This window comes from Pipistrellus hanaki (genome assembly GCF_964339955.1).
Source record: "Pipistrellus hanaki genome assembly, chromosome: 4".
NCBI lineage: Eukaryota > Metazoa > Chordata > Mammalia > Chiroptera > Vespertilionidae > Pipistrellus > Pipistrellus hanaki.
Window position 1 is genome coordinate 32,083,418 of NC_140506.1, and position 21,850 is coordinate 32,105,267.

Consider the following 21,850-nt stretch of genomic DNA (forward strand, 5'->3'; position numbering starts at 1 on the left):
TCGCATTGTAGGTAAACTGCAGAGACGGCTGTGGACAAGGATGGCCAGGAGGTGGTCCAAAGATTCCATCTCCTGTGATGCGTGGGTCATTTGTTAATGGGTCTTACAGCTCTGAGCTCTGTGTTGAGCTCAGCGGTTGCCTTTGGGCTCCGCAGGGGAGAATGTGGTGATGTGCTGGAAGGACCCCGGGGGAAGAGGTCGGCACAGGTTTGGAACATGGCACTTTAGTCATTCGTTGATGGCCTTCCCTAAACTGATCACATGAGTGGGGAAGAAAGCAGATCTCTGGGCCAGAGGTTGGGCTCTGATCTTTCACTTCCTCCCGACTAGTGTGGCGGTCATCTCAGACCCCAGGGAGAAGCTGGGCTGCTGCAGGGGAGGGCTAGGTGGGACCACCATCCTGGTCTTCTCAGTGGCTCCCCCTCTGGAGAGGGGAAGTATGGAAGCTAAACACCAGCCAGGGTGTGACAGACACCCACAAATGAATTGATCACATGGAGTTTTTGAGAAAGTCTACTATATGGGTGTCGTAGGATCAGTGGGGGAGTTTAATGAGTGACTGGTGTAAACTGACTAAACGTCTTTATCGGTTTCTGCTGAATTCTGCCAAAGAAAAGATTGATCTGCAACCATTTTCATAACACACGCTTAAAAGTGTTTGATAGCCCCAGCTGGGTGGCTCAGTTGGTTGGAGTATTATCCCATACACCAGAAAGGTTGCAGGTTCGATTCCCAGTCAGGGGCACGGCGTGTACCTAGATTGCAGGCTTGATCCCTGATTGGGGCACATATGGGAAGCAACCAGTTGATATTTCTCACATAATGTTTGAATGCCCCTCTCCCCTTTCCTAGAAATCAATTTAAAAATACCTTCGGGTAAGGATTAAAAACAAAACTGCTTGATATATCGTAGACCCTACCTACATTTTGTTTATAAGAGAGTTGGTGTGCCAGTTTCAAAGGCGGATTACTTCTACCAGCTCTGTTGAATAAAAATAAATGAAGCCTCAAACACTTGCTAGACGATCCCAGGATTCATACAGCCTCTTCAAAAAAAAAAAAAAAATGAGCCCCAGTCATTTAAAATATATTTTTATTAATTTTGTACAGAGAGGAAGGGAGAGAGATAGAGAGTTAGAAACATCGATGAGAGAGAGAGTCATCGATCAGCTGCCTCTTGCACACCCCCCACCGGGGATATGCCCGCAGCCAAGGTACATGCCCTTGACCGGAAGAGAACCTAGGACCTTTCAGTCCCCAAGCCGATGCTCTATCCATTGAGCCAAACCGGTCTCGGCAAGCCCCAGACATTTTAAACCCTGCTGTGAGCCATTTTTACCTTTGTGTGATATCTCCCTGCTGTTCTGGAAATTGTATAGGCCCTTTGGAATTAAACGGATGCTTTAGTGTCTCTCACCTGTGAAAATCGATGACACACCCCAGGGAAAACGCCCCATCCTCAACACCTTCGCTCAGGAATGGCTCCAGTGCAGGGGACTGGGTCAGAGAAATGGCCTGGTAGGAATGTGGCATTTCCAGGCCCCTCACTGCCCAAGCGCATGGCTTCACCAGAGGGCTTTGGAAGCACAGAACCCAGGCCTTTCCACAAAGGGATATAAATCATTCATTTGCGACAACTTTATTATTGTGGATAGAAAGGAGCACCGTGAGTGATATTTGTGGGAAGGGGTTATTATGGGACAAAGACATCTTTGGTAGTTTTTACCAAATAGAACTTGAACGGACAGGCAAAGCTGATGATGTCTGAGGCAGTGTGTCAATTTGAAGAGGAAGGACCCATTAGCACATCGTGTCTAGTTAAGCACTAGACCAGAGGGCTGGTATTGTAAGTACAAAAATAATTTTAGGGATGTGATTGGTACCTTGTTAGGGTAATTGAGTCGACAGAAAAAGCTCCTGGGAAGAATAGGACTTGAAATGGGCTTTGAATAAAAGGAGCAGTTTGAATAGGGGAAAGAGAAATAACATTTCAGTTCAAGGAGTTTCAAAGATTTATTCGAGATAAATTGCCAAGTACAGAGATAATGAAATGGCTTGACAAAATTAATCAGAAAAAGCTAAGCAACCATATGGTTTCACTCATAGGTGGAATAGAAAACTGAAACTCGTAGACACAGACAACAAGATGGTGATTACCAGAGGGAAGTGGGTGTGGGGTAAAGGGGGCCTAATATATGGTGAGAGATGATGATTTGAGTTTGCGTTAAAAAAGAAAAAGAGGCGTGATATTTTTATCAGATTTTAAGGAGCAGGAGATATTTCAGTGACAGTATCATACAAGCATCACCTAGTTTGAACGTATTGCCCAGCTCTTCGTGTGCAGATGAAAAAGGGAAGCCAGCAGAGGTTCAGGGTTTCATGGGTGCTGACTCTCGGGTCTGTGGAGGGCTGGTCTCTGCTCCCCGGGCCTGTGGGACCTCTGTGAGCAGTGCTGCTCTCAGTGGCCAGTCAGAAGCCTTCTGAGTCTCCAGCAAGCAATCAACTAAAAAAGGACGTGAAATTTGCCCCTCTGGGTCACAGATAGTGAAAAGCCACAGGCAGTATTTACAACAGCTGTCATAAGGCTCCAAATCACTCCCTCTGTCGGCTGTGCGGTGGAAAGAGCCCTGGGAGTCAAATAGAATTCAATGGATTTGAATTTCAACTCTTGCTACTTACTTGCTAAGTTCCTTATCAAGTAACTGGGCCTTTCCAAACTGTTTTCCGGTCTCTGACGTTGGAAGAATGCTTCTGTCCTGGGGTTATTGTGAGGACTGTGAGGTGCTAGTACTGAAGCTCACGACCTTATGGTAGGTCTCTGCTGTCTGTTGTGTCAGCTCTGGTTTTAAGGCCCTGCCAGGACACTCAGCTCCGATCCCCCTTGTTCCCCATTCCTGGTGAGCACTGTCTCACCAGTCTCCCTGGGAGGCCTTCCCCCCTTGGACCCCCATTCCTAGCCAGCAGGGATAAGCCCCCAGGCTAGGGAGCCTGCGGGGGCTTTCATGCACATGTGAGAGGGACACTCTGGGCAGCTGCTGCTGGGGAGGAAGGTGCCCTTGTAGGATGCCCTTTCCTCTGCATGGCATGGCACGGCGAGTGGAAGGGCCTGGATGTTAATGTCCGTTCCTCCTGCCATTCTGCCCAGGTGCCTTCACACAGTGCACACAGTGTACAGCTGTGCACAGCAGCCCCAGACACTGCCATCCACTGCATCTGCCCGAAGCCCCTTGTCCTCTTACACGTGGGTGTTCTCATCTGCTCTACCACATTCCCCAGGGACAAAGGCCGCTTCTCCTTTTGAGCTGTTCCTAGCATAGAACGGCACAGAATGATAATCATCCGAGCAAACTGTCTTTTAACCTCTGATAAACACCCCAACTTTCAAAGCACTTTCACATACCTCCTCTGTTAATGGACCCAGCAAACCTGTAATGCATGGCTTCTCCGCTCCTGGAGGGAGACTAAGGTTTGAGGGGTTAAGCATACTGTTAAGTGCTGTGCCCTTTGTGACTAAAGGTCTTAAACACATTTAAAGCTCAAACAGCAGGTTTTCTAGAATCATTGTGTAATGTTTACCCTACTAATCCTTAGGTAGCTAAAGCAGATCACTATAGGGCAACTGAAGTAAAAACAGGACCCGTTAACACGGGCTGCCTTTGAATGAAACCCATTCTAAGTGTATTTACATATTTCAGATTTCATGGATACATTCAGAAATATTAATGTAGCATAATTTAAGTCTGATCTGGCACATCAAGTCCAGAGAGGAAAATAAATGACTTTCTCCCCCTGCCCTTTTACACCTGTCAGAGTTAATTTTTAACCACTGGAGGATTGCAAAACATTCATCCTAAAGAGCCTGATTCATAAATCTTGTTTTAAATTCTCTGGGCTTGCTTTTCAGCCAGGACTAAGGCAAGCACTACGGTAGAGTGAAATGACATTCAAAGAATTTTACTTTCCTCTGATTTGTTTTTTTATTGAATTTAAAATATGGCCTGCCATTAGAGTTTGTTTTAAAGTTGAGAAATGAAACCTTGAAAAAAAAAATGCATGTGTGCATTTAGATGGGTTGGAGCACACAGAGGCAGGCCATCAGGGTTACGAATTGAAAAATAGGAAATTTTACTTGTACTCTGAAAAAGAAACATTTCAGGGTGTGTATGTTGGCACACAGCTGTTTTACTGCTGGTTTCACAGTGCAGTCTTCTGTTTCCAGGGACAGGGGCTGAGGGGGAAATGACAGGCAGGAGCTCTCCACTCCACTGAGCAGTGGATGCACCTTTTCAGATATTTGGTGGAATGTCATTTTTGCGCATATGTAAACCTGAGTTTATTTAGAAATTCAAATGGAGTCTTCTCCATGCGGGGCCATTAAGAGAGCCAGATATGGAGCGATGAGTTTGCATCATCCTGAAAAGCCCCTTTGTCCTACATTGTTTTAAGTTAAATTTTAAAGGGAAGCATTCATTTAACCCTTAAAGGACAGTTTGGGTTCATGTATTTTTTTTTAAGTGGTCTTTTGTTCAGAAATGATAGCCTACCAAAACAGGTAAGGAATTGTGCAGGATGAATTGTGAGGTGGATTGTGAGGTGGTAGTACTGTGGTTGTGAAACAATCACGATTTGACGGTGATTTGCACATATGAATACAGTGTATGGTCTACAACTTTCAAAGATACTTTTAGTGATTAAGGGACCTGCTGAAAAGTGAAATATGAACTGTTTTTGCCTCGGAAATGAGTTTTACCAAACTTTGGGAAAAGGAAATTTAGTAAGACATATTGTCTTGAAGAATTTGGAGGGCTAAAGTTTATTTTTTATTATGTGTATGTGTAAATTCTCCCAGGTGGCTCAGTCTTTGAGTCTCAGACAAATGCTGAAATTAACATACAAGTCTTCTCCCAAGAGCTTAGCAGCCACGTGAAAAATATTTTCTACGTTGTTATGACATATGTGCATTTGATTTGTTAGTGAATCACATAGATTAAGTGACATTTGGACACCTATGTTTATTTTGTGTGAAATTTTGGACATAGTATGAAATGAATGAAAAAAGTACCGAAACTTGCCTGGTTTTTCCCAAGCAGAAGTCACTGACTCTGTTCTACCAGCAGAGGGCCCCCTTTTTAAGCTAATAAAGAGCATGTGTCCTGCAGATCACGTTTCCACCACTAAAACTGAAGAGGAAAAGCCCCAGCTCATACTTTGAGTAATATAATAGAACCTCTGTGGTAGATGATGGTGCATATTGTGAGAAATTCGAAGCAAAGTTTACTAAGACTTTTTCTGTAAGTAGAGGGGCGTCCTGCTTTTCAGTGAATAATTTTCTTCTGAAACAGAAAATATATTGTTGGACTAGAAAGCATTTTAATCTTAGAAGGTTTTGACATGAATCATCATGTGCCTCCAGACAGGTATGCTTAAGAGTCTGATGTTTCCAAGTCTTCTACAGTGTTTCCCCGAAAATAAGATCTAGCGCATGGAAAGATAAGACATCCCCTGAAAATAAGACCTAGTGCAACTTTCGGAGAAAAAAATTAATATAAGACACTGTCTTATTTTCGGGGAAACAGGGTAGCTTTAGAAAGACTTTTTAAAACAGAGCAAGATGCTGCTGCTCAAGACGCAAGGATAGCCCCTGAGCTGCCACGCGTCCCCGTCATCAGCGGGTAGGAGCTGGAAGAGATGCACTTGCCCAGTTTTTGTTTTCATTAGAAGTGGAGGTCTTTCGTATTACACCAGCGGGAAGTTTGTAAAGTCACTTTCACTATGAGTGCTGCAGCACTTCCCAGATGTTGCAAGTAATCCTGAAGCTGGCTCCCCGTCCCCGCCCGGGTCCACTTTCTATCAGCACCCCAGTCTTTATCCCAATGGGTCACCTTCCCATACAGAATCTGAGGGTGTAAGAGGCCAAACCCATATTTCCTCAAACAGAATTTGAAGATAGCTTTTAAAATATTTTTAGATACCGTAAGCTAAAAATAGAAAACAAAAAGTCAGTTTTGTCTCAAGTGTGAAATTTTTGGTGTGTGGCTTACAAGAAATTAGCTTCAGTTTCATTTATTAGTCTTTACTTTCTCTGGCAGAGGGACGGGAAGAGCAGGGCCAGTGGGCGGAGGAAAAGGAGTGCGGGACCTCCTGCCATCATCCTGTGCAAACCTCTCTGCCCCTCTGGTCAGAACCTTGTGTGTGTGGTATGAGGGAATCGCTTGAAGTCATCTCTAAATCACTTTCCGGTCCTAAAGGAATGATTCTGCGATTTTCACATTGCGTTTTGGTTCTTGGAGTCATCAATCGTAAAGCCGATGCCAGTGAAAATTTTCTTGGGTCAAATTTTAATTAAGTCTGGTACATTGTACCTTCCTCAAATAGAGGACAGACGTCCTTCCGTTCTGCTTGCCCTCCCATCCTTTGCTCCACGTGGCCATCCCATGAACCTGATGCAGACACCCCTCCTGATTATTACAAAACCCTGTGGCTGGCCATGTCAGCCCAGGTTGAAATGGACTCTAAAAATAGCTGCGGGGCGGGGGGGGGGGGGGGGGGTGTGTTTCTTTCTCAGTCTTCGTGTGGTCGTGGAGTGTAGTGTCTATGCAGAGTTCCAGTCATCTTCCCTAGGACTTAAAAAAATACTTTGTAGACCTGTTCCCTGCCCAGCTCCTGCTGCAGAGGGCTTTCCTGCGACACCTGCGGGCTGGGCTGCCTGTGTGTGGGAGGGGGTGGACTGAGCGAGGCACGGTGTTCTGGGCCATTCGGAGGGCTCAGGCCTTTACAAGCAGGGCTTTGATTCTATTTTTTGCTGAACTAGCTCAGCCACTTCCTGTGTTTGGCTGCGCATAGTGCCTCGCTTCACTGTGGCCACTTGAGCCCCGCGAGCCAGGGAGCGCGCTGCCGCAGCCAGTCAGAGAGACTATTTTAGGTCCCCGCACAATGGCCTTCTCATTTCCTCGGCGAAAATGAGCGAGTTGGGCTGGCATTGGCCACTTGTTAGCAGATGACAACTTTGACTTTGACTTGGGCTCTCTCTCCTCCCCTCCCCGAAATCCCTGGCTCAGCAAATATTTGAACTTGCCCAAGTTAATCATGAAGCCGCGATCTTTATCTGAGAGAGCCGTGCGAGCGCCGGTGCCTTTTCCCTCCGGGGGCCGGTCCCCACGTCCAGCCGCTGCTTTCTCCGCGGGGAGCCGGTGAGGGTGCAGCAGGCGAGATCCTCCTCCGGTCCCCGGGGGTCCTGCGTGCTGGCAGCCGCACCGCCTGCCTGGGAGCCGCGGGGGGAGCCGCGGGGGCTGGTCCTGCTGCTGCTGCTGCTGCTGCTGGAAGAATAGCTTTTTGGATTTTTTATTTTTCATTGTCGGATTACAGGCATTCAAAGAGAAACCGTTGAAATGCATAACCTGCAAAGTAAGTTGCTTTTCATTTGTGCACTTCTCTGCCACTTTGCTGTTGCATTAGGGTTGTTTTTTTTTTGTCTGTTTTTTTTGTTTTTGTTTTTTTATTGTGGGTTTTTTTGTAGTTCTGTGGAAGGTTTCTGTGTGAGTGAGAGAGAGAGAGAGAGAGAGAGATTAAGCACTCCCCGGGGAGGGCAGGGCAGATGGCAGATTAGGGAGGTAGTCCTTTCCTGGAGGGGCACAGGGAGGGGAAGGTGGGGTGTGGGTGGGAAGTGGGGAAGGATGTAATTACACAGTGCCAGGCTAGGAGCTGGTGCCTGGCCAGGCCGGAGAGAGACGTGGAAAGTCACCTGTCTCCCCGCGCCCCGCGCCTCCCCGGCTCCCTGTGCAGCCCTGGTGTCTCCTTTCCTTTGGGGGCAGCGGGGGTGCCAATACTTTTATTAAACTGAGAGATTTCTTCCTGAATCTCATTTGAGGGTCCCCCCCCCGCCCCCACCACCACCACCACCACCACCACCACTTTGACTTGAGTTTAGGTTTACTTAAGCTCTTGGGCAAATAGAAAAGTGAGCAGAAGGGTTAGGGCCGAGTCTGCCTTCATGGTTAGTGAGAAGATGAATTAGACTGGAGAGAGGACTCCAGTGCACAGTGCTCAGAGAACGGCCTGTCTTTGCTCTGCTCTTTCATATAGTTCAAGGTTCTGAAGTTGATAGAACGTCCAAGAGTAAATTTTTAGGACTTTCTGAGCTCTTTGGTCATCACACAAATGCTGTGTAGCCCACAAAGTGCCACTATAGTTTTTAAAATCAGCTACATTTACGGGGGGGGGGGGGGGGGGCTTTCCCCCTCCCTTCCCTCTCATCCTATTGCAAAGAGGGACCATTTCTTGAGGGGAAAGCACCTTAGGCTCCAGGCTCCAGTAAGAGCAGCAGGATTATATAGAGAACAGCTTTAAAGGAAAAAAGGTTAATAATTAGGCTTATGGAGGAATTGATTTCTTCACATTAAGTACTGCTAAGAAGGAATAGTCATATTCCTCCCCGGTGTGAGCCATTTGAGATAGAGTCTGAGATAAAAGCCTCTCCCCACCTCCCCCCCCCCCCCAAAAAAAAAAAGTGATTACATCATCCCCACACCCACCCAAGCAGCATTAACACAGTAAACCCCAGGAGGGGTTCACCGGTGAGAAATACTTTGCCGAGACAGCTCTCCCCCTCTGCATTCTGACATGTGTGGCCCCTTTCTATTCGGAAGACAGCTCACCTTGACCAGTCTTGTTAGGCAGTAGCATTAAAATTCTCATTAGTAATGTCGACAGTTCTGTTGATTGTTTCTGCCAACAAACCTCTTAGTTCTTGTTAAGAATTTCCAGTGTTAGTCCATCAAGTATAGTTTTGAATTTGCAGTGTTTGGTCGAGGAGGAGAGTTTGCCTGTGTACTTGTGCTTTCCAATGTGGTACACTTGTGACAGTGCTTAAGTTTTTATGTAGGACTGAAATTAAATATTCAGAGTCCTTTCTGCTTTTAACATAGATGGGAGGTATTTAAGGGCTGTAAAACATACCTTAAATATACCTTTTTCATGCCTCTGTAAGATTTTCAAGCCAAGGAACGATCGGGCTATCTAAAAACCCAGATGCACTAGTGGGGAAAAAGCTACGTGCTGCAGCATATCAGCTTTTGTCAACCTGCCAAGAGCGGAGCGTACCAAGCTGCAAGGAGTAATAAAAAGGGAATTAGAAAACTCACTGCTGGAGGAGAACAGTCAAATTAAACAGCTTTTGGAAACGATGAGCATGTATATGTTGCAGTTCTATTAAATGTAGCTTAGCGAGGCTGGGGCTGTGCTGAGGCTGATACAGAAGAGAGATGATGAAGCAGGAGTGGTCTGGTGACATTTTTCTGACTTGATTGGCTGGGCTGTGTGATGTAATAGGTTACAGTGCAGCCCCTTATAGGTTTTAAAATGAATTCCAAGGCACCATTACAAAGAAAGCCGGACTCTTTTCTCATAACTGAGCTCAGCCAAGGGAACTCTCGCACAAATGTACAACACTGTTTGGAATATGGAAGACCTGGATTTAGAATATGCTAAGACAGATATAAATTGTGGCACAGACTTGATGTTTTATATAGAAATGGATCCACCAGGTAATACTGCAGTATCCTTGTAGAAAGCTAGTTAATTTTGTGGCTTTTTTTTTTTTTTTTGAAACTCCTGTAACAGAGTCTCTTTAGATTTCTATTCTATTTTTATTAATTTTTTCTATTTTAATAAGAATTAATTTGGTTATAGCCTGTGGAAGCAGGCAGATCAGATTGTATGTGGTAAATGCTTCTTCTGACTTGAATGGATATGAATGGAATGCCCGTTTTTCACTGGTGTCTTTTGTTAAGATCTTTTGCTATTTGGGTTGTATTGTTGTATAGCATTCCTGTAATTGAATTGATGTCTCCTTTGTGCTGCTTTTCTCTGTTGCCAATGGAGGGGGACAGTGTGGTACTTTGTGGGGATGGCACTTGGTACTTGAGAAAGCATGTAAAATGTAGCAATGATTGCAACTCAGTTCTAAAGGTGACCGGAAACTATTCTAAATCAAATTTTGAGATGTTGCCTCCTGTGTCTTATATTAGAATACTAAAAAAAGAAGTTGGCTCTCCATTCCTTAGTACTTGTCTTTATCACATAGTCTTGATAGACTCTTTGAAATAATTTTACATAAATTAAAATAGTAACTGCGCTTTAAAACTTATGACTTAGAATTTAACTAAAAAAATCCTAGATTTATTCTGCTTTCTAAATTATGTTATCCCTATGCTATTAGCCCATTTCCCAATTAAGAGATTTCAGAAATAGCACCATTTGTCACCAATTGGTATATGAATACTGATTTGACATTGAGAAAGAGGAATATAGTTTTTAATCAGTCGGCATATAGAGCACAATTTCTCCAATAAAATATTAACACTAAAGAGATTTAGGTCACAGATGAGTTTCTTAAAGTGGCTTTTGGCAGAACAGTGCCGGAAATACTAATTCTCCTCTGGCTGTAGGTGAGCCTCTTTACCACACCAGCATGTGTGGAGGGCAGAAGCCGAATTTGCCTCTCATAATTAAACAGGAGGAAATTAAACCCAGCCCATGTGATTCCTCCTGCTCACTGTGCATGGCTTCTGACTTCAGCTGGATCTGACCAGGCATGAAACTTTAATATAACTAGGACCTAGCTAGAAGCAGAAAATGGCATAACTCTGCATTTACTCTGAAATCCACATTTATTCATCGCCTAGCTGTTTTCTTTTTCAGTTTCTTTTCTCTTTAAGCTGTACTCTGGGAGATTTCTGATTTTTTTTTTTTATTTTTTTTAAGAAAACAATCTTGCATGTTTCATGGAATTCTGAATTATTGCTGTGTGTCACACTCTACTTTCATCTAAAGAAATTAGGTCTGTTTTAAAATGTTTCATTGTAGTTTGGGGTTGCAAACAACTTTTTTCCTTTCTCCTTAATGTATAGCACTGCCTCCTAAACCACCAAAACCTACTACTGTGGCCAACAACGGTATGAATAACAATATGTCCTTACAAGATGCTGAGTGGTACTGGGGAGATATCTCGAGGTAAGCCGACAGAAATGCTTAGTTTTCAGGAGAGATAGAGGGGTGGAGGGTAAGAGAAAGAAAAGCGCCAGCTCGCTAAGTTTCACTTTTAGGATATCATCCAATATAAGCATTGAAGCATACTGGATTCCCTTCCAAAGGCTACCAGTGGAGTCCCTGAGCCGCCGGAGGGCTGTGGGTGCTGGTGCCACCGGAAATTACACACCGAGAAGTTCGATTATTGGCAGATGTCAGGGAGGCACCGGGGCGAGTGGCACTGCCCAGGGCAGCGTGCAGGCACGCCTGTCACGCAGGACTCTAAGAATTCATACGATTATCTCACACACACAAAATAAAGTGGCAGTTTTATTCTTAGCTTTTTTTTTTAAAGGGGGGTGGTGGGGCGGAAACCTTTTGGCAATCATGACTTGCTTGCTGATTTGTTAGCATCTTTGGTTAGAAAATAAAAACATTTACCAAAGTTATACAGATAGTGAAAGTAGGTTTTGTTTTTTGTGTTTTTGTGTTTTTTTTTTAACTCCCATGCACCTGTTTATAATGAGATGGAGTTTGTAATATTTTTTTATATAAACAAAGAATAAATTGTTAAGTTTTGAAAGTAGTAATAAGCATAAACCTAGAGGCAGGGTGTTAGAGGCTTTTTCTGTACTTCCTGCTCAATTTTGCTGTGAACATAAAATTGCTCTAAAAATTAAGTCTATTTAGATAATCACTAAATCCTCAAGATAAGCACTGTCTTATGTTCTTTTCACATCAGGGAAGAAGTGAATGAAAAACTTCGAGATACAGCCGACGGAACCTTTTTGGTACGAGATGCATCTACGAAAATGCATGGAGATTATACTCTTACACTAAGGTGAGTCAAAGAATGGAGGTAAACGCAGGGTGGTTCAAGTTGACATTAAAACACACTTCTGTAAAGGAAATTGCATGCCATTATATTTATATTGTATTTACAGGAAAGGAGGAAATAACAAATTAATCAAAATATTTCACCGAGATGGGAAATACGGCTTCTCGGACCCATTAACCTTCAACTCTGTGGTTGAATTAATAAACCACTACCGGAATGAATCTCTAGCTCAGTACAATCCCAAGCTGGATGTGAAGTTACTTTACCCAGTATCCAAATACCAACAGGTAATCAAATGCCCACATTGTAAATGCTATTTAAATAAGGTACTTCCAATGCTTAGAAACACTTTGAAGCAGATGAATTGCATGTAATGAAAGTTGAAAATCTTTGTACTTGTAATCACAAAAATAAAATTTCAGAGTAGTTCAATAAAACACTCTAAGGATTTTTCCACGTCAGATATTTGGTTAAATAGTTCTTAAATTGATTATATACCTTATCAATTGAATTGCTTTTTCTTCTGCTCTCTAATCCTCCTAGGATCAAGTTGTCAAAGAAGATAATATCGAAGCTGTAGGAAAAAAATTACATGAATATAACACTCAATTTCAAGAAAAAAGTCGGGAATATGATAGATTATATGAGGACTATACCCGTACTTCCCAGGTGAGTTTTTGAAGCGTTAGTTATTAAAACCTAACACCTATTAGTCAGCTTCAAAAGCAGAATAAAAAAAGGTTGAGTTTTAACAGTACAGTGAGGTTGAGAGCTCATTTGTTTGTGAGTCCTTGTTGATTATTCTAGTAATTAATTCATTCTGTCTCTACTTGTAAATGAAGCCTGTAAGTAGCAGAGTAGAAAGTCTACAAGAGAAAGGAAGAGGTTACTGGGAGTTTTAAGTTGATGTGACATAATTCTTGATTGAAGAATTATTTTTAGATTGGAAGTTCCACAGACTTGGCTAATATCAGAAATAGGGATTTAACCATTCCCTACTCTGCAGCGGAGAACAGAGGCACTGCCGCTGGAATGTTTTCCCAGAGCCTCAATCTTCTCTAGGCCGGCATGTCGGGACCGGCAGGGGGAGTAGAGGGCAGCATGGATGGCATGAATTGCTGATAAAGTGGCATGACTTTAACCACGATGATAACTTAGGAGAAATGTCAGGTAGTCCTCTTCCATAGACTGGCATAATTCCCAAAGGAAGTGTGTGCTTTTTGTGATAGTGTTTTACTGGGTTCTACGGATTAGAGTCCCACCTTGCTAACAAAGCACTTACGTTCTGGATCATAATAATGGGAGTCTCTCACAATTAAGAAATCACCTGTTCTACTAAAGGTGTGACATGGTCTCACTGATATTGTGTTGCAGGAAATCCAAATGAAAAGAACAGCTATTGAAGCATTTAATGAAACCATAAAAATATTTGAAGAACAGTGCCAAACACAGGAGCGCTACAGTAAAGAGTACATAGAAAAGTTTAAACGTGAAGGCAATGAGAAAGAAATACAAAGGTTGGTCAGAAGAGTGTTCCTTTTGTCCTGCTAGGGATAACCAGAATATTCTTAAACTGCTTAAAAGTGGTCTTGCTTTCTGTGCTGTGCATACTTAAAAAACAACAGGGAGACAGGCATTCCTTGCCTGAGGAAAATGGCTGGGGGTTCCTAGGGAGCCTTCTCATAAGCTGGGGGGGAACCTTCATGATGAACTCGGGTGATCACAGATGCGTTTCTCTCTCCTGCAGGATTATGCATAATTATGAGAAGTTAAAGTCTCGGATCAGCGAGATTGTGGACAGCAGAAGAAGACTGGAGGAAGACTTGAAGAAGCAGGCAGCTGAGTACCGGGAGATTGACAAGCGCATGAACAGCATTAAGCCTGACCTCATCCAACTGAGGAAGACGAGAGACCAGTACTTGATGTAAGTGGAGGGCACGGGACCTGCAGGGGGATGGCTGCCAGTGGCCAAAACGAAGGCTAAGTTCTGAATGCGTTTTCCCTCTGAAACTCTCTTCCAGGTGGCTGACTCAGAAAGGTGTTCGGCAGAAGAAGTTGAACGAGTGGCTGGGCAATGAAAACACTGAAGAGTAAGTCGTTACCACAGATGGAGGCAGCGGGGGATTTTTCTCATTTTAGGAAAACGCATGACTTGCCTTATTTAGAGAACGAGTGAGGAATTTTACTGAGTTTGGAACATCTTGTAGGAGAAAATGTATAAATTCTGTCTCATTATCCAGAATTCTTGAAAGGGAAAGTTTAGGGAGGGAAGATACAGATTCCACTCCCCTCCCCGCATCATCCCAACACTGTGTCTGTCCACAGTGATGTCCCAACATATTTTGGGTACAATTTTTTAAAAAGAGCAGAATTAGGCTTAGTATGTTTTTGAAGCTTCAGCATATGTTTTGTTTGAATTACTTGAAAGCTGGCACTCCTCCTAGACCATCGATTTCCTGATCTAAACTGGACAAACAGGATTGTTTAATACCTTTCTCTCTGCCCAAGTCCCTGAGCTTAATGCTGACTCTTTGTCCAGGGAAGTTACCTAGAAGGCTCCCCTCCCTGGATAAGAGGGAGGGCTGGTTGAGTCAGACCCGTGATCGCTGGTCTGGCCTGCTTGCAGGAGGGGCAGACCGAAGTAGAAGATGTGAGGGTAGGCTTGTGGCTCCATGAACCTCACTTAGAAACCTCCTCCCTTCCCTCCTCAGCCAATATTCGCTGGTGGAAGATGACGAGGATCTGCCCCACCATGACGAGAAGACCTGGAATGTCGGAAGCAGCAACCGAAACAAGGCCGAGAACCTGCTACGAGGGAAGCGAGACGGCACTTTCCTGGTCCGGGAAAGCAGCAAACAGGGCTGCTACGCCTGCTCTGTGGTGTATGTATCTCCCGGCCCACATCCCCTGCCTCCTGGAGGGAGGTGGACAGTTTTAACCTGGAAGAATCTCACGGCGCACAGTATAGAAGAGGGAATGAAACAGGCATACTATTTAAAGTCTGTCTATCAGTAGAGTCTAGTAAGAAACCTACCTGCTTTGTTTGGGTATCAATTCAAGAACTACTTTGTCTTTTTTTAAAAATGTAAATGGCAATGTTTGCCTCGAGGCCAGTATAGAGTCTAAGGTAACTCACCTAAGAGCACCACGCACAGGTGAAAAGTCCCCATCAGGAACTGTCCTTGAGGTAAGGACACCCAGAAGACCTGTTTGTCCCCTGGCATATTTTCTCTCTGTTGATTTCCTAATAGTCCAGGGAGCACTTTGAATGGACAGTGAGTTTTTTGGGTCGCCGGCGTCATTTCAGAGTGCGAGGCTCTAAAACAAGCATGTCAAACCCATGGGCCGCGGGCTGCATGCCCTGTTTATCTGGCCCGTGTTGGAGTTTGACATGTTTGCTCTAGAAGCACATCCTACTCTGCAAGCTCGCTCACTTGCAGAGAAGTCCTATAGGAAGGAGGCAGGAGGAGACCTCTCTCTAAGGAAGGGCCAAGATGGAGAGACATGCAGACACTTGAAAGCCAGCCTGAGGGAAGGGATCCTATTAATAACCAGTCACACCTCTGGTCACACAGCGGTGCTGATGGTCGGCGGCTCCCACTTGTTGCGTGCTCACGGCATTCCAGGCATTCTACCAAGCACACCATGCACATCATCTCATTTCTCAAAGCCGCCTGGTGACACATATTACTATCGTGTTCCTCCGCAACCATTTTAAAGACGAAAATACAGCGGCTCTGTGAAGCTGGGTTCCGCACCCAAGCCACTCAGCCAGCACGTAGCTGGCAGAGCCTTGCGTCTGGCAGTTTCACCTGGGACTGCTGCCCACGGGGGGCCTGGCCTGTGTCAAGCGTACTTTTTTTGACGATGGTTTTGTTAAAAAAAAAAACAAAAAACGCCTTGCAGCGTCCCAGGTTGTCCTGGCCGAGGTCACAATGTATTTGTTCTCTCTCTCTCTCTCTCCTCTCTAGGGTGGACGGCGAGGTAAAGCACTGTGTCATAAACAAAACGGCTACTGGCTACGGCTTCGCAGAGCCCTATAACCTGTACAGCTCCCTCAAAGAACTGGTGCTACATTACCAACACACCTCCCTCGTGCAGCACAACGACTCCCTCAACGTCACCCTAGCCTACCCAGTATATGCGCAGCAGAGGCGATGAAGCCGGCCGGTCCTCCTCCTGATGTTCAACCACCCGAGGCCTCTGGGAAGCACAGGGCTCCTCCAGCCTGACCTGTGAATTGAGCTGCGGAGACGGCGTCTTCGGATGGGACTGGGGCTTTCGACACACAGAAAGCAGTAGGGGAAGACACGCAGCCAGCACTGTGCGATGACCAGACGTTGCTAAATCTGGAGTGCTTATCCTTCCTTTCCTTTTTTTTATTTTTTCTTCTTTTTGGTTTAATTTAAAAGCCACCACAACACAGAGAAAAATAAATGCAAAAATCTCTGCGTGCAGGGACAAAGAGGCCTTCACCATGGTGCTCGTTAATGCTTTCTGAAGCTTTACCAGCTCAAAGTTGGGACCTTGGAGACCGAGGCTGCACGGGGCGGTGGGGTCCTGGCCCGGGAGCGCTCGGTCCAGCCTGGTGTTGCTGTGCACGGTGGACGCGGACACTTCGCACTGTGGATTATCTCATTTCCTAACAGCACGTGAACGATATGTAGCAGAAAGGCACTTCCACTCACAAGGGACACGTGGGGAGAACGGCTCACATGCATTCAGAGGCAATTCTGTTGCAGCCAAGTGCCAGAAAGCGTTTTGTTTAAACTTTTCAACAAAACAAAACCCATCAATGGAAAAAAATGGAACTTGGAAAACAGGACTTCAAATGACATTTAGTATATAAAATATGTACATACTATCGGATGACTAACTATCAAATAGATGGATTTGTATCAATACCAAATAGCTTCTGTTTCGTTTTTGCTGAAGGCTAAATTCACAGCGCTATGCAATTCCTAATTATCCTTAAGTTGTTATCTCAGTTTTAAATGTACGTTCAAAATAAGCTTCCCCTGCCCCCGTTTTTGTTGCTTGAAAATACTGTTGTTTCTGATTTTTGTGTTAATATTCATTTTGTGTATTCTTTTACTTTTTTTTTTTTTTTTAAAGAAGAAATGTACAGGATGCCAGTTTTTAAAAAAAGGCTTCAGAATTAAAACTATGAAATATTTTACAGTTTTTCTTGTACAGAGTACTTGGCTATTAGCCCAAGGTTAAAAAGTTCCTAACAGATTTTTTGGACTAAATGTTTTGTTGGGCAGTGCCTGATAAGCTTCAAAGCTGCTTTATTCAATAAAAAAAGAGAGATATATGAATATGACAAAAGTATCGCGGAGTTCGACAATGTTGTTTCAAAACTCTTAAAATACGGTACCTGGCAATGTTTGTTTCATAAAGAATTGTGAACTTCTTGAATCTGCGGAGGAGGGACTTAGCAAAGGGTTGTACAGGTGGGAGGGTGGTGGTGGAATGCACTTTCTCTTTCTCATGATTAGAGGAAAAAGTAGGTAACTGCAGAGGGAAGTTGCTTATACTTCAGTCTCTCCCACTCTCATCTGCTAGTTATTACCAATTATGACAATTGCAAATCTGCTACGACCCTTAACAGTGCGGCTGGTCAGCTGTTCTGACCCTCGTTCGGAACACTGATTTCAAGGTTAAATTGCTACAACTTAGAACATGTCTTTTTTAACATTAGACTGCCGTTACAACCAACAAACATTCACTTTTGAGAAAGCATGATTTGAGAGAAGATTTTCATCTGGCTGTTTGTTATTTTCCTAGCTTCCCATTCACATTTAGACCATAAAGCAAAGAGGCATGATGGTAACTGCTACTGCTCTGGGCTGTGTGGAGCTCGTTAAAGTCACGGCCATTTCAAGAATCCTAATAACAGTCCTTCCCATTCACCCAAATAATTGCATGTGTTATACTCCACTATGGGGAAAAGGAAGGGGTATGAGAGTCATCTTTGCAATTTAGGGCATGAGTGAGAGGTCTCCCTGATTCACATAAGCAAAAAGCCTTCTGTTCAGTGGAAATTGTGCATGTTTTGGGAGGTATTAAAGGATAATTATAACCATAGTCAACTACGCTGGTAGATTAAGGTGGATTCTAACAATTTCATATCTTTGATTCTCTTTCCTTCAAATATCGGGGTGAGGAGGTTTGGTTTTCTTAATGCTGTTCCTTTAAAAGTTCTTTTGAAAGGATCTGTCTAGCGGCTGACTTAATCAACTGTAGAATGTATTTTATTTTATTTTTTGTCCTTTTTTCATGAAGCTACTCATATCAAGAGCAATAGTCAGCCTTACAGCCAGACTGTCAGCCTGAGACTTGACTGTACCGATCTGACCACCTCCCTCTTATCTCCAGACAACTGACGATTCTCCTGGTTTGAATCTGTGAGTGTCTGGTTTAAAACTATCCTTCCATGTCTCACAGAAGTTTAACAGTTAATAGTAGCTTGTAAACAAGCATGATTTTGTTTTTGTTGTTTTGTTTTGGTAGCACATCCATGTATGCTATTAAGTATAAATAATTTTCATTTAATTCCTAAAATATAAGATCTGAAACGGAGTGTTTCATTAATAGTACATTTCATAAAGAGTTTTGTTAGTGTTTTTGCTTCAACGTTTTGCAAGATGACATGGTATCAGGCATCTGCCTTATTTTTGCATCTCACAAGCACAAACAGTAGGTTTTCTTTGCACTGCAAAGGCAGGATTTCTCACTCCGTGTCACGGTGAGCTGTACACCTGTGATGTCACCCCTCTGCCAGGTGCCTTCTTGACTATGTGTAGCATGCCCACCACCTATGTCCTTCCAGATGTTTGACCAGCAGGGCTTTCTGGGTTTCTTCAGACAGTCACCCAACAGTGGCTCACAAGTATGAATGCATGGCTAAGAAAATGCTGAGACATTTTCTTAGCCATGCATTGATTTCTCCCACCCAAGATAGCATCCTAGAAATAAAGCCAGGAACTAGGCTTCAGAGAGGCTATGACGGGGCTATAACGGTGTGGGAGCACTGGGACCTGACATTAGACACAAGAGAAATATAACCATAAGAAAAGGCAAAAAGCATGTATTTGCAACATCTGACAACTTCATGGCCCTTGATATATGTATATATGTATATGTGCATGGACTGTGTTTTCAGTACACCTTTCAGCCAAAACAGATCCACAGTCGAGTTCAAGTGCAAACAAGTCAATGTCTAGTACAGTTCTTGTATATGTGTATGGGTGGGTTTTTTGTTTTTTTTTTCTGTGATTTTGCTTTGTTTTGTCTTACAAAGGTGGAAATTGTTTGCAAGTGAAGTGAGAAGTTCATAATTCTTTGGCTTTTTTCTTTTTTCTGTGTTTAAAAGTTAACTCTTTTTGAGAAGCTGGTCTGGATGGCTCAATTGGGAAATCCTTGTTTTCAATGTGTCAAGTCAAAATGTGTGTGTGTGAGCTGTCACTGTAGGGAACCTATTGCTCTGTCATGTAGCTGGTTATGAACTAGTGATGTGTTTGGGAATTCCTACTGATGTTCCTTACTGGGAGAAAAATTCTGCTGGTTTTAACAACTGTGCTTTTGCTATGCATGGTATCCAAGTCTTCTGGAAAGCAGGCCCTGACATCTGAGTTCAGGGTCACTTAAGAAAGGGGCAGTTTAAAAGCACAATGCCTCACATGAGACAAAGTTCCAAAAATGCCAAATTCTTATTTTTTAAAACATCTAGTTATATAAAATACTAGTGCAGGTGGGGAGGGAACAGAATTGGAAACACTATCTAACTTAACATTAAACTTGTCACCATGAGATAGCATTAGCTACCCAGGATGCTGCTATTGAAAAAAAAAAACAAAAACAAAAAGTCATTTATATGTGTGTATTTTTTAAAGCTACGGTCTTGTTCGATGTTTTTACAAATCTGTTTATATGACAATGTTCAAATAAAGTTGGTCTTTTTGACGAGAGGGAGGATGTGATAGTCTGTTGTAATTTTGCCTTTACAAGGCAACCTGGGTGGGGGGCGGGGCGAGTGTGCCTCCTTGACACTTGGTTCAAGCTATAGGTTTAACGGAGCTGTGTCTTGTTTTAAGTTGCTGTAATGCATTGTATTAGGTCCTCAAACAGAATAAAGATTGTTTTGAAACTTATGTGATGGTTTGGAATTTCAATTACTGCCCAAGAAATATTTCTGAAGCCCCTCTCTTGCTCTTTCGGTTCATGAAAGTTGCTGTCCCTCTAGTCTCCCTCCCACTCCCTTTCATTCTGCCGCCTCACTTGTAAAGTGGGAAGGAAGGCCATGAAAGGCGGTCTCATGAATGATGGCTCAGTGTTCTTTACATAAGTACACTATGTCCTTAATGATGACATAACCTCTAGGTGATGTCACTTCAAGGCATGTTCTTGCCATAAGAAAACAGAAATGCCCCTCGTCCCTCAATCCCTCCACCATCCACCTCCAAACCTTCGGAATCACTCTCTACAAACTATGGTTTGCTGAGGAGTTGGTGTGTCTGTCTCACAGGGGCAGCATGAGGCACTGAGCAGCATGCAGGGACATGGAGTTGTAGGCGGAGCCAAACACACAACAGATTCAGGTTTCGCATTGTGGCATCTAGTCAATACAGATAAAGTATTCTGATTCTGAAATAACGCCGATGTCACTTTCCTTGCTAAGTGAATTTATGACAATAAATGCCGCTTTGCTTGTACAATATGCACATTTCAACATCTGATAGCTCGATTTTGATAATGAAATGTATCTTAAGCACTGCCTTAATAATAATTCAAAGCGTATGTATACATTTTGGGGGAACATCCTATATATATATGTGGTGCTGACTTCAACTGTGGGCATAGTGAGAGCCCTGGAGATAAGACATGGTCCAGCAATGGAGATGAGAGGCACTTAAGTAATTAGTCCTGATTCTCTGTGTTTGGCGGTAACTCAGAATCACTCTTCTCATGCTCTGTTCTGTACCCCAGATAACCGTATTCCCAGGGTTTTGCCCTCTGGCTGCCAGGGAGTGCCTCTCCCACATGGCTCCTGCTCTCAGGCAGACCCTTCTCTGGGGTCTGAGCAGCCTCACTCTGGGCTCTAAAAGCCTCTGGCTTTTGAGCTACAATATATAAAGCATATTCATATCATTCATTTATACTATGAGCTACATTATATAAAGCATATTCATATCATTCATTTATACTATGAGCTACATTATATAAAGCATATTCATATCATTCATTGATGATGTGCCTGGTAGAAGTGCAAATTCCAGGGCCCCACCCCTGGCTTACTAACTCTCCAATCAGGACCCAGCAAATCTGTTTCAACAAGCTCTCCAGGTGATTCTAATGCACACTCAACTTTGAGACTGATTACTTAAGGTCACCTGATTGTTGAAATAGTACATCAATGAGTGATATAAATATGCTTTATATAATTTACTAGAGGCTCGGTGCACAAAATTCATGCATAGGGATGTGGGGGGGCCTCATCCCAGCCTGCACACTCTCCAATTCGGGACCCCTCGGGGGATGTCTGACTGCCGATGTATGCTGGATCCTACCTACACCGGCAGTCAGATATCCCTCTCAAAATCCAGGACTGCTGGCTCCTAACTGTTCACCTGCCTGCCAGGCTGGTCGCCCTCAATTGCCCTCCTACTGGCCTGGTTGCCTCTAACTGCCCCTCCCCAAGCCCAATCACCCCCTACTAGCCCCCCTGCCAGCCTGGTTGCCCCCTACTGCCCCCCTGCCTGCCTAGACACCCCCACCAGCCTGGTCGCCCCTTACTGCCCCCCCTGACGGCCTGGTCACCCCCAACTGCCTGGTCGCCCCACACAGCCTGCTGTTCAGTCATCCATCTGGTCGTTTTGATCATGATGGCCCCTGGCTTTTTATATATTAGGATGCTCATAGTGTAGACTCTACAGGAAGGAAATATACTGATTTAAAGCTTAGGTGGCTCAGGCTGGTCTTAGT

The 21,850-nt window shown here is 43.8% G+C and overlaps 1 protein-coding gene and 1 long non-coding RNA gene across 4 annotated transcripts in view; one reads left to right on the plus strand and one right to left on the minus strand.

Moving 5' to 3' along the window:
- The window catches only part of PIK3R1 (phosphoinositide-3-kinase regulatory subunit 1), an 85,274-nt gene extending 65,541 nt beyond the window's left edge, over positions 1-19,733 (plus strand). The window contains exons 1-10 of one of the 3 annotated variants that reach the window (XM_084880902.1): positions 6,845-7,404; positions 10,908-11,010; positions 11,768-11,866; positions 11,970-12,150; positions 12,407-12,532; positions 13,238-13,380; positions 13,611-13,787; positions 13,885-13,953; positions 14,575-14,745; positions 15,835-19,733. In XM_084880902.1, coding sequence (XP_084737028.1) covers positions 7,389-7,404; positions 10,908-11,010; positions 11,768-11,866; positions 11,970-12,150; positions 12,407-12,532; positions 13,238-13,380; positions 13,611-13,787; positions 13,885-13,953; positions 14,575-14,745; positions 15,835-16,024 — 1,275 coding nt within the window. In that variant the 5' untranslated portion in view covers positions 6,845-7,388 and the 3' untranslated portion in view covers positions 16,025-19,733. Of the gene's footprint in view, positions 1-6,844; positions 7,405-9,211; positions 9,543-10,907; positions 11,011-11,767; positions 11,867-11,969; positions 12,151-12,406; positions 12,533-13,237; positions 13,381-13,610; positions 13,788-13,884; positions 13,954-14,574; positions 14,746-15,834 lie in introns of those variants that run through there. The other 2 variants (XM_084880901.1, XM_084880900.1) reach the window with 2 other exon arrangements.
- The window catches only part of LOC311621139, a 335,010-nt gene that overhangs the window by 187,520 nt on the left and 125,640 nt on the right, over positions 1-21,850 (minus strand). The window lies entirely within an intron of this gene.